The 12,915-nt window shown below is 30.3% G+C and overlaps 1 protein-coding gene across 2 annotated transcripts in view; it reads right to left on the bottom strand.

Moving 5' to 3' along the window:
- raw overlaps positions 1–12,915 on the bottom strand; it is a 328,767-nt gene that overhangs the window by 268,981 nt on the left and 46,871 nt on the right. Inside the window, exon 1 of one of the 2 annotated variants that reach the window (XM_067045834.1) lies at positions 8,147–8,196. The exons of the other annotated variant lie outside the window; for it this stretch is intronic. Within the exon in view, the coding sequence (XP_066901935.1) occupies positions 8,147–8,184 (38 nt within the window). The 5' untranslated portion in view covers positions 8,185–8,196. Of the gene's footprint in view, positions 1–8,146; positions 8,197–12,915 lie in introns of those variants that run through there. 2 annotated transcript variants of the gene reach the window in all.

Raw genomic sequence — 12,915 nt, 5'->3', positions numbered from 1 at the left:
CTCTTGTCTACACAGATCTAGCCAGTGTTTTTATTTCACCATGACAACTGTAATAATGTTTCTTCGATTTTCCACATTGTTTGGACGAAAATCATGAAAAACCTTAAAAAAAAAAATCGTTTTGAAATATGTGTCAATCGTTTCATGAGAACTTCATGAGTATAAATTCGAGATAATGTGTTAATATGACTCATTGCTACGTGGACCGAGCAGTACTATTCCACACTACAAGGCGATTCCCTCCATGACGTAGTGTGGGGCTCCCCTGGGAAGGTCATCCAGCATCTGGAGGACCGAGAAACCTGATTCATTTCGTCACAGGTCTCAGGTCCGTCATTTTCCCTCAAATTATAGTGACTAACAGGCTAATAATTCGAACTCATATTGGTTATTTATTAATTTATTTATCGATTAAATCTATAGTAGCAGTGAACTACAACTTGAGAAACCCAACTACATGTCATTGTATTCATCAATTCATAAATGTCATTGTCGTTTTTGTTATTAACTTTACTTTTTTCATTTATTAAGAATAATTATTTCAATTTATTTATTTAGAATGGTGCCAAAACTAGGGGATTAAAATACATTCCAATAAATCCCACCAAATCACATTTACCCTCCGTAGTAAACCCATGACCTCTTGCCCCATAGTATCCTTTAATAATACCCCACTTATTCCTATTGAACAGATCCGTTACTTAGGACTAAATCTGGACAAACGACTGACATGGAATCCTAATACAAGACTGAACAGTCAGGAAACTGCTCGTCGATTCCGATTATTACAATATTTACTAGACAATCGGTCCAAACTTCCAATCCATTACAAAAGACTGATCTACATGACTGTTATAAGGCCTATCTGGACATACGGAGTTGAGCTATGGGGCTTCACTAAACCATCAAATTCCTCCCGAATCCAATCCTTACAGTCCAAAATCCTTAATGGTCCTTACTTTGTCACAAAATCAAATCATCCATCAAGACTTCAATGTCCTATATGTTACCGGTTTGGTCAGGACCAGATATCAATCCTTCCATGATAAACTTCTCAACCACCCAAATCTACTTGTTTCTAACCTGGCTTCTCCTTCATTACCTAACAATCCTCCTAGGCGTCTGAAAAGTTGATGGCCTCGAGATCTTCTTCTTTAGAAATGTTTTTGGAGTTCTATCAATAGTTAGATTCTCCACATGTTTGTATCATGTCATAATATCACTTACAAAAAATTTACTTGATGTGTATATATGTATAAAGTTGTAAATAACAATAAATAAATTATTAAAAAATGTATTTATTTTATCTTTTTTTTAATTTATAACACTGTATATAGTTATGGGGTGTCTTTTCCACGAGACCTTAGTCCAAAATGGAATTAAATAAAGAAATTAAAAAAAAAAAAAACTGAAGCCAGAGGGAGGTACCAATGGGTCTCTATCATGTCACTCATGCATTTTTTTTTTTAAGAAGATATCACATTTGTTGGTCTTCAAAATTATTTGTTGTAACAAGCGATTTGGCCAAACATGGATTTGATTACATAGAGGTAATACAAGAAATATCTGACACGACAATTTCCTCCCAATGTATTCCCTGACGTCTAAAATCTTAAATTTGCGTAGAGATTTTTGAGTTTTATTTTATTCATTGAAAAAATCCAAAACTTCCTTATCTTCAACAGCGAGGAAACAAAAACTAATTATGTCTATTTAATTCAATGCCATTAGGATATTCTCAGGACTATCCCGGATCTTTTCTCAACAATACAGGAAACATTCGATGCTGCAACATATGATTCAGAAAACAATGACGGTGCTTGAGAACTAACCACAGAGGATTGTAGCTCGTTGCAGATTAATCTTAAAGTTGCATGACTTCGCGAGATCCAGTTCACATTTAACCTCACTTCATGAATTATGCAAGCTGATTAAAATCGATAGTGTCAACATCGATGTTATGAAAAAAAAATAACATATTCTTGCTTCAGTCTTCCGTCGTGTTTAAATGATAATTAGCTAATGATAAATTGTATTCTGTAGTTATTTTAAGAACTTTTTTTTTTCTTATAAAAGATTCCTTCATCAATCATGGTTAATATAATTCTAGAATTCAGATATTATCGGTATATAAAATATAACTCAATAACATATCGATATTTTTAATGCCTACAGTACTTATAATTACTAGTCGGTAATAAAGAACGGTTTGCAGACGTATATACCAGATTTCGGTAAAATTATTTTATATTTTAGCCACATCTCGGTCACATTTATAATAACAAGAAAATAGCAACACAGTATAAACATTACGAATAATAATTTGCTATGTATGGATGTATGGAATACCAGAACCAGAAAATAGGAAGTTAATTTAAATTTAATTAAATAGAGTTTATAATGGAAGAACTGAAATCTGGTTCGGGCTGGATCAGCTACATATGGAACATTAAAGTCTTTATGGATGATTTTATTTGTAACAAAGCATTGAGGATTTTACGAAGGATTTCGGATTGTAAGGATTGGTGGTTAAGGAATTCGATGGATTAGTGGAGCCCCAAATAGTACAAAGCCGGGAAGAAAAAAAGGCTGTTAACTCACCCCCATTTTTGATTACTTTAATGAAAACTAGGTATAATTACTAGTAAAAATTGATGAGTCTGCCAAGTATAGGTGGGGGGAATAAAAAATGGCGGGTATTTGAAAATGTTCAAAAAAAATAATTTTTCATTTGTAGCTCAATGTATTTAAAACTACCAACAACACTAGAAAGCCTAAGAGAACATCATTCAAAGTAGAGTGCATTTGCTAAAATATGAGCCCTGATAGAAAAGCTACATTTCATAAAAATGTTATTGAGAATGTACGAAACTACTTTATAGTAAGTTAAATTTTATATTATTTTGAGTGTTTTACCCAGCACTTTTATTACTAGTATTACTAGTAGTGCAGACGTACAGATGTCTATTAGCACTCAAATTAAAGCTTGTTTAATGGACTATAAAGAAGTTTATAACCTTTACCTTCGTAGGAATAGTAGTTTTCATGATATTTGCTAAAATAAATTTATTTATAGTTGTTCCGACAGTAAGTTTGATTTATGAAAAACTTCATTTCAGAAACGAATTGGACGTACAGATGTCTGCCAGCGCTAAAATTAAAGCTAGTTAAATTTACTACAAAATAGTTATCTTTATAGGAATAGTAGTTTTTATGATATTTAACAAAATAAACTCACAAAATGTTAATTTCTAGTTGTCCGTATAAAATGTTAGAGTTTTGAAAAAATATATCTCTAGATCCATAAGACGCACATATGTCTGCTAACACTCAAAATAAAGGAAATTTAACTTACTATAAAGTAGTTTATGACACTTATCTTCGTAGGGGTAATAGTTTTTATGATATCCACATATAAATATAAATTTGGTAAATGAAAATTTGTCCGAACAACTTTAAATCATTTTATTTTAGCAAATTTCAAGTAAAATATTACTCCTACGAAGATAAACATCATAAACTACTTTATAGCTCATTAAACTAGCTTTAATTTGAGTGCTAATAGACATATGTACGTCGAATTGTTTTTAGGATATAATGTTTTCAAAATAAATTTACTAAGTTACAGTATCTAACTACTGATCTTGCAGTACGTCCCATTCAACATGTTTTTTAAATTTTGCTTTTTAAAAAGCTATATCTTCAAAACTATTTAATATAAATAATTCTATTAGTGCTCAAATTTTAGCAAATTTACTCTTCTTTCTTCTTCTTACTTTGTAAATGACGTTCTCTTAGATTTTTTTGTGTTGTTCCTACTTTTTTAGATATTGAGCTCCGAATGAAAAATTAGTTGTTTTTTTTATCGCTTTGAAACAGCTGTAATTTTTTATTCCTCCTTCCTATACTTGGCAGACTCATCAATTTTGTCTAGTAATTATACATAGTTTTCATTAAAGTAATCAAAAATTGGGGTGAGATAACTGCCTTGTTTTCTTCCCGGCTCTTGTACTACTAGGTGTCGTACCTAAATTGTTGCTTAAATAATTTCATTTGAATTATGATCCATATTGAATAGGGGTATTCATAATGTTGTGCTAAATGTAAAAAAAAATAATGCTGAATATTATAATGATGAGAAGATTGTTGATCGTCGATAAAATATATAAGAAGATGGTTTGGGGAGTGATCAATGAAGATTACAAATAAGTAAAAACATGTTTAGTAGTGCCAAAGTTTCGACCAAAATAGCTAGCCTTCATCAGGGCCAAGAAACAAAAAAAATATAACTAATGAATAAAAGGATATATTGATTTATTAGAAAATAACATTATAGATACGTAAATAGTGTTGATGAATAGTTTTAATAAAAAGATAAAGGCTAAATGAGAAGAGTAAAATTAAAATTAACTAAGAGGATAGAAAAAATAATAAAATACATATGAAAATCTAGTTAGTAAATATATGTACAAAATAAAAATTATTAAAAATAAACTAATAGAATCAGTGGGAAGTAATTGTTTCTTTATTTTGCATTATATAACTTCATATTTTTATTTCCTTCATCCTATTATTTTACATACATATTTAATTATCTGTATATACGTTTTATTTCCTACTTCATTCATTACTTAATTTTTAATAATTTTCATTTTATACATATATTATATAAATAGATTTTTATATGTATTTTATTATCTATTCTTTCCTCTTATTAAAGTTTAATATTACTCTTCTCGTACTGCCTTTATCTTCTTATAATAAACTTAAACCTTTCATATCTGTTGACTCTATTTATGTATCCTTAAAGTTATTTATTTTTTTTAACCATTTCTCAGGAAGTATTAGATGTACATTTGTCTATCTGTACTCAAAATAAAGGTAATTGAACTTACTATAAAGTTTTTTTTTGTTTAAAAATTTATTTATTGATAGATATTAAAATCTGCCACACAGTTGTGGGTAATAGGTAATAGTAATGAATGATTACATTCATACTAAAATAAAATAAAATAAGAATGAAAAATAAATAAATAACTGAAAAAAGAAGTATATAAAAATAAATAAAATCTCTCTTAAAATATATACAAACGGAAGGATAAAGAAAATGAACATAATCAAACTATGTGCATGAAAAAATAAAATAAAAAATTGATAAAAATAAAAGAATCTCTAGTCACACTTACACTGTTATATACAATATTTACACAATCGACCTGAGGATCCCTGAGCCCACTCTATCCCCCACGTATGAGGGGTAGAGCAAAATTAAAAATCCCCTCGGCGCGTCACTGGTAATGAGCAAGTGGAGGGTGAGTAAGTGCACTAAAGTACTATAGTAGTTTATGACACGTATCTCATAGGGGTAATAGTTTTTATGACACACTTATAAGAATATGAATTTTGCACATAATATTTTAGTCAAACAATTTATTTTAGCAAATACCATAAATGCTACTACTTCTTGGAAATATAAGAGTGATAAATTAATTTATAGTACATAGAACTAGCTTTAATTTAAGTGCTAGCAGACATCTTTATGTCTCATGGTTCCTCAGATGTATGTATTCATAAATCAAAATGTTTGTCCAAACCACTAGAAATCAATATATCCTGAATTCATTTTGTCAAATAAAATGAAAAATACTACTCCTACGAAGATAAACGTCATAATGTACTTCATTGCGCATTAAATTATCTTTAATTTGAGTGTTATTAGACATCTGTATGTAGAATGGTTTTTGAGATATAGTTTTCTAAAAAAAATGTTTCTTTTTTTTCCATTTTTATTTATTCATTTATTTATTTTATTTTATTTTAGTATGTATGAGATCCTTCATCACTATTATCTATTGCCCACAACTGTGTGGCAAATTGTAATATCTATCAATAAATAAAAAGTATTATTTAAAAAAAAAAAAAAATTCTCAAAATAAAAACATTAACTATTGATTTTTCAGAGTAAATATATCTAGAAATATTGAACGAAAATAGCTCTATTACGCTTTACTCTACTTTAAATCATGTTCTCTTAGGTTTTCTATTATTGTTGATAATTTAAAAGATATGGAGCACGGAATGAAAAATTATTCTTTTTTAACGTTTATAAACCAGCTCTCATCAATTTAGACTAGTAATCAGCCATATTTTTCATTAAGTAATCAAAAATTGGGGTGAGATAACTGCCATTTTTTTCACCTCGGCTCTTGTACTACAGGCAGAGAAGGGCAAAAATTAGCTATAGTTGAAATTAATAGCTAAAATTACCATGGATACGACCCGTATTTATGAATGAACCATTGACGAATAAACATTGTTTCCATGGCAATGTTAGCTATTAGTTTCATCAATAACTAATTTTAGCCCATCTCTGACTACAGATGCATTTTTTTCAGCATTTTCAGCCTAAAACTGTCATGTCACCATAGTTACTAAATTACTTTTTTAATTTAACTTGACCATTTAGTTAGAAGGGGGTCACCATTTAATGTAGTTTCACTAATCATGTATTTTAAATGTTATTCCAGAAATATATTGCTCTTTTCATTGAATGATTATTTCAATATATAGGTTTTTTTTTTAAGCCCGATAGAACTTGAAATTGTAAAAAATAACACAAAAAATTAAATTGTAATCAAAATTTATTTTTTATTCGAAAGATCAATACGTGACATTAACATTTGAAAATGATTTCGGGCATATAGGCACCGCGGCTGTTCTTGACGAAACGCATTCTGTAAAATTGTGTTCAGCGATGAGGCGCATTTTTGGCTTAACGGGTTTGTTAATAAGCAAAATTGCCGCATATGGTCGTGCGATTTGACACCTCTCGATTATTTCCTGTGGGGCTACGTGAAGTCACTGGTTTATGCTGATAAACCAGCAACAATTGACGCCTTGGAGGCCAGCATTGTTCGTGTTATTCGTGACATACGGCCAGCAGTGCTCGAAAAAGTGGCCCAAAATTGGACGTCCAGAATGCGCTTCGTCAAGAACAGCCGCGGTGCCCATATGCCCGAAATCATTTTCAAATGTTAATGTCACGTATTGATCTTTCGAATAAAAAAAAAATTTTGATTACAATTTAATTTTTTGTGTTATTTTTTACAATTTCAAGTTCTATCGGGCTTAAAAAAACACCCTACACAAGATTAAATTAAATTATCAATTTGAGTTTGATAGGTCAATTGAAGTAATTTGATTGAGATTCGTTCTTTTTCAGAAAATTTTCCCTTTATCTTTTTTCGTCAGCCTACTGACTGCCCTACAGTATTCTTTTGTAATGTTACCCTTAGCCCTATAGAACAGACTATCTATCTTGGACTACTTATATTCAAACGACTTGGAACCCTCAGAGAAGACTGTAAAGACAGGATACTACACGTAGATTCCGACTATTACAACACTTACTTAACAAACGGTCTAAACTTCCAATCCATTACAAAAGACTGATCTACATGACTATTATAAGGCCTATCTGGACCCAGAGTAAACTTTGGGGCTCCACTTTACCACTGAAACCCTCTCATATCCAATTCTTACAATCCAAAATCCTTAAAACTCCATTCTCTGTCGCTAAAAATGATCCATTAGAATTTTAATATTCATTTATAATCGATCTATCCAGAACTATATACCATTCCATTATATCCATTATACCAATTAAACCCACTAGTTTCGAACCTTGCTTCCTCTTCCATTCTTAACAATCTTCCAAGGCGCCTGAAAAGAATATGGTCTCGAGATCTTCTAATGTATAAAACTATTATATTATAAAATACAATTTTTTTCCAGCTCTATCACAATAATTTATATGTATAAATAATTAGCTCAAAATTTCTGGTTATGAAGAATGGGTTACGATCAAAAGAGAAACAAAGATAGTTAACAAATATTTATTTCCGACGTTTCATCCCAAGCTCAACAAAGTGGGACGAAACGTAGGTAAATAAATATTTGTTAACTTTTTTTTTTTTTACCGCAGCCCTGACCATCATCTTCATAATATAACAATGAAAGCTGTTTTGTTAAGAAAAATCGGTTAAACACACCAAATCTGAACTAAAGATATTATTAAACTTGTTTTCTCGAAGCTCAGTACAAAACCCTCTATAACTTAAAACATCATCATCAAGAAAAGACTCACCAACATATGCTCGTACGCTCTCCCCAAAGGCACATCATCGAATGACGCACCCTCTCTGGATCAGGCCTCTTTTAAACTTGAGGAACTCCGAAGAAACGTCATAATTACTTTCCGGAAGAAAACTGCAAGACTCCTCGCAATCCAGAACTAGGAGTCTTGCTCATTCCTTCGGGAGGTGAATGCCAAGGCTTGCAGATCTTCACCAGATATCATGTGAGGAGATCAGGGAGTAAACATATCCGAAGGGAAAATACCGCGTAGTCTATTGCGGGCATTGTATATGTGGCCTTGTAGTAAGAGATTGTGCCGTGCAGTGTTGATAGCTCGTATTCCCGCCATAGAGGTTGTGTCATTTCCCCCGCCTCCGGATGAATGAATGGTTACTAAATTATCTTCTAGTTACTCGTTGGACTAATATCTCTCACAGAAGTGGACTGGTGGCAATTTTCCAATTTCAGTCATAGGATCACATCTTGGTATTCTTTTTTATATCGTTGCTGTAATATTGAGCTCAGAGTTATTATGCCCAGTTTATTAATTATAAGCGAAAAAAAAGCCTTATTCGTTAATTTATAAAATTAACTAGTAGACTCAGCAATGCTTCGTTATTGCTATATTTAAGGATGTATAGAGATTTAATGAAAACTATTGATATAAGAAGATGGTCAAGGTTGCGGTAAAAAAAAAAAAAGAACAAATAGTTAATAACTTTTTTAATGTCTGACGTTTCGCCCCACAGGGCTTCATGAGGGCTAAAAATATACAAAAAAAAACTAAGAATATTACAACAATAAGGTAATTTGAGCTAGGAAAAATAGTACAAGAGCTCAAGAGGAGAAAAAAGGCAGTTATCTCACCCCAATTTTTTATTACTTTAATGAAAACTATGTATAATTAATAGTCAAAATTGATGAGTCTTCCAAGTATAGGTAGGAGGAATAAAAAATGGTGGCTGTTTCAAAGCGATAAAAAAACTAATTTTTTATTCGAAGCTCTATATCTTAAAACGTAGAAAAAACACAAGAAAATCTAAGAGAACCTCATTTAAAGAGGAGTAAATTTGCTAAAATATGAGCCCTAATAGAGTTATTTATGTTAAATAGTTTTCGAGATATAGCTTTTTAAAAAGCAACATTTTATAAAAATGTTATACACAGAACGTCCCATACGAAAGATCAGTAGTTAGTGAATTTATTTTGAAAAATTTATATCTCAAAAACCATTTGACGTACAGATGTCTATTAGCATTCAAATTAAAGCTAGTTTAATGAGCTATAAAGTAGTTTATGATGTTTATCTACGTAGAAGTAAAAGTTTACATGAAATTTGCTAAAATAAATTGATTTATAGTTGTTTGGACCAATTTTCATTTTCAAAATTTATATTTATATGTGAATATCATAAAAACTACTATCGTTAAATTTCCTTTATTTTGAGCGCTGGCAGACATCTGTACGTCCAATGGTTTCTGAAATGAAGTTTTTCAAAAATCAAGCTTAATGTCTGAACAACTGTAAGTCAATTTATTTTAGCGAATATCATGAAAACTACTATTCCTGAGAAGGTAAAGTTCATTCACTTCTTTATAGACCATTAAACTAGCTTTAATTCGAGTGCTAATAGACATCTGTATGTCACATAGTTCCTGAGATATAGAATTCTAAAATAAATTAACTAACTACTCCTCACTCAGTTGATTTTTAAGAAATTTTGCTTTTTAAAAAGCTATATCTCGAGAACTATTGGACGTAAATAGCTCTATTAGGGCTAATATTTTAGAAAATTTACTCTTCATTAAATAATGTTCTCTTAGATTTTCTAGTGTTGTTCCTACTTTTTAAGATATAGAGCTCCGAATGAAAAATCAATGTTTATTAAAGTTTTGAAACAGTCTGCATTTTTTAATCCTCCAACCTATACTTGGCAGACTCATCAATTTTGACTATTGATTATACATAGCTTTCATTAGGTGAATTATGATAATAATAAGTATAATAATTTTCTAATTTAGGAATAACTAAGTAAAATTAGAATGCTACTACTTCTACTTTTTTTCCGTATTGTTTTTGTTTTATGTACGTCTGTACTTTTTTAACTGTATATTTTACGTATTTTTCTAAATTTTTATTCTTACCATTGTTACTTATTTTTTTATTCTTATCATTGTTTATTCAAGTTTATTTTATATTAATTTAATTATTTAATTAATTTTATGTCTTCCTTTCTTTTATTTATTTGTAATTTCTTATCACTTTATTTTTACATAATATTTATCCTAGCTTAAATTACCTTATTTTGCCTTATTGTTGTAATGTTCTTTTTTATTTTTGTATCTTTTTAGCCCTGATGAAGCCCTGTAAAGTGTGGCGAAACGTCGGACATTAAAATAGTTATAAATTATTTGTTCCTTTTATATTTTGACCGCAATCCTGACCATTTTTCTTATATTTAAGTTTTACGGTGAACTATATATACATATAGAAACTATTGATAGTTTGAATAAATTATTGTGTTTAGTTAGAGAGAAATGTTTTATATCGCTATGCAGGCCAAATACATTGGGGTGCTACAATACACAGCATAGCAATCAATCCATGATCGGACATATATACAATACATGTATTCACATGATATAACAACAATTATTTTACCTACCTTTTCATTTTACAATCAATACTCGTCTACACACTAAATAAAAATATTTTATTTTTTTAAATTTAACAATTTCATTCCATTTGGCAATTTTATTTCATTTAATTGACAATTTTACTCTCCGTATTTCACTCCTTCAGTCTTCTACTTTTCAGTGATGCTTTACCCACGTTCGATCCGTTAAACGAATTTATCATTAGATTGTAATGTAAAGTCAAACCAAAAACATAACAGTCACAATAGATCATTTTATAAAAAGAAACAAATAAATAAGAATATATATAGATTTAAAAAAAAAGTTAGTTAAACGAAATACTTCAATGAATAGATAAGTTAAAAGAAATAATTTAATGAATAAATAAGTTAAGAGAAAACAAAAGTTAAAACACAAATCGACAGGTCCAAACACTAAAATAATCTCATAGCTAATTCCCATGCAGGTTATGATGTATGATCTCCAGGGAGTCCAAAATAATATTTTCCAATCCCTTGATCGCTCGAGCTCGCTATATCCCCGAGGACACCTAGGCCTTCTAAGAAGCTCCTTGTTCTATCTGGTATTGTTCAGCGAGATCCGAACCAGAGGCCTCTTGCGGTGAACTTTCTTTTTCGCTGAATTTTCCCTTAAGGAAAGGGACACATTTTTCATATATTGCCTTCTTTCCCGACCCACCTGATCTAGGTCATTATTCTCAAATCCCACAATCGGATCCAAGACTAGAGCCGTGCCTCCGGTTCTAGAGAATGCCACAATATCAGCATTTAGTAAAGGTCTTAAAATACTTTATAGTACAATTATTTAGCTTTAATTTGAGTGCTAATAGACATTTGTACGTCCAATGGATACTGATAGATTTATCAAAATAGATCAAAATAATTACTGATTTTTCAGCATATTTTTTATAAAATCTTGGGAACTGTCCAACGCAAATTTCCCTGTTAGGGCTCATATTTTAGAAATTTTACTTTGTTTTAAATGATGTTCTCTAAGGTTTTCTAATTTTTTTTTGGTATTTTTAAAGATACAGAGCTCAGAATGAAATTTTGTTTTTTTAAACGTTTTGAAACTACTGTCTTTTTTTATTCCCTCTACCTATACTTGGCAAACTCATCAATTTTGACTAGTACTTATACGTAGTTTTCATTAAAGTAATCAAAAATTGGGATGAAATAACTACCATTTTTCTCCCAGGCTCCTTTGTTAAGAGGAGTTAATATAATGGTATTTAGCAATTATATAAGTAGAATATTAAGTTTGACTTATAATTACAGCCAATAAATACATTTAGATTAGAAACAGTGTAAGTTATTTTTCACAATAAAAATAGAGACATTGTTTTTAAACCACTATAAAAATGTACCAAAATTAATGCAAAACTTACCACCATTCGTGCAATAAAGTTTTGGTAATCCGTGATACTATAGAGTAGTAATTAACATTTATCTTCGTAGTATTAGTAGGTTTCATTAAAGTGATTAAAAATTCGGGTGAAATAACAGCCTTTTTTCTCCTCCTGGGCTCTTATACTAAAATGATAACGAAGCTATTATAAACTTCTTTAATATTTAGTATTTATTGTTATTAATAATATTGATATGTATGGAGGTATTAAAAATTATTAATTTTATAAAAGTCTATCATATGCCTTGTCATACCTGTGCCGGGTATGTCAACAAAGAGCACTTTGCAGGTGGTTAAGGGACACAAGTGAAAGGGTCCTTCCTGAACAAATCTATTAAAACAGGTATTATTATAATTATAAACTATACTTGCACCAAACGATTTTCTAAATGTACCATCCCTTGTAATGTATTTTTCTTGGGTGAGGCTGATGATAGCCATTAAGGAAATAAGATTCCCAAAAGGCGATGCCACTTTTTGAAACAAGTGGGGAGAAGTAGAACAAAGAAGAAGTAAACAGAACACAGACAGACAGAGAGGCGGTAGAGGTACACCTGGCATCAGGCAAAACAAGATAACATGTAAATATATGTATATATAATTGTTGTTGTTGTTGTCTGGGGCTTAAGGGCGTAAAACCCTGAGGTCATCAACGCCCATGTTTCGTGCTTTATATTTTATTTCTATAATTCTATTTCACTTTAAATAATTTCGA

This window comes from Halyomorpha halys, unplaced genomic scaffold (assembly GCF_000696795.3).
Source record: "Halyomorpha halys isolate HHAL.00 unplaced genomic scaffold, Hhal_1.1 Scaffold174.1, whole genome shotgun sequence".
Taxonomy (NCBI): domain Eukaryota; kingdom Metazoa; phylum Arthropoda; class Insecta; order Hemiptera; family Pentatomidae; genus Halyomorpha; species Halyomorpha halys.
Note: the sequence above shows the minus strand (reverse complement) of the source record. Positions and strands in the feature narration are given on the sequence as shown.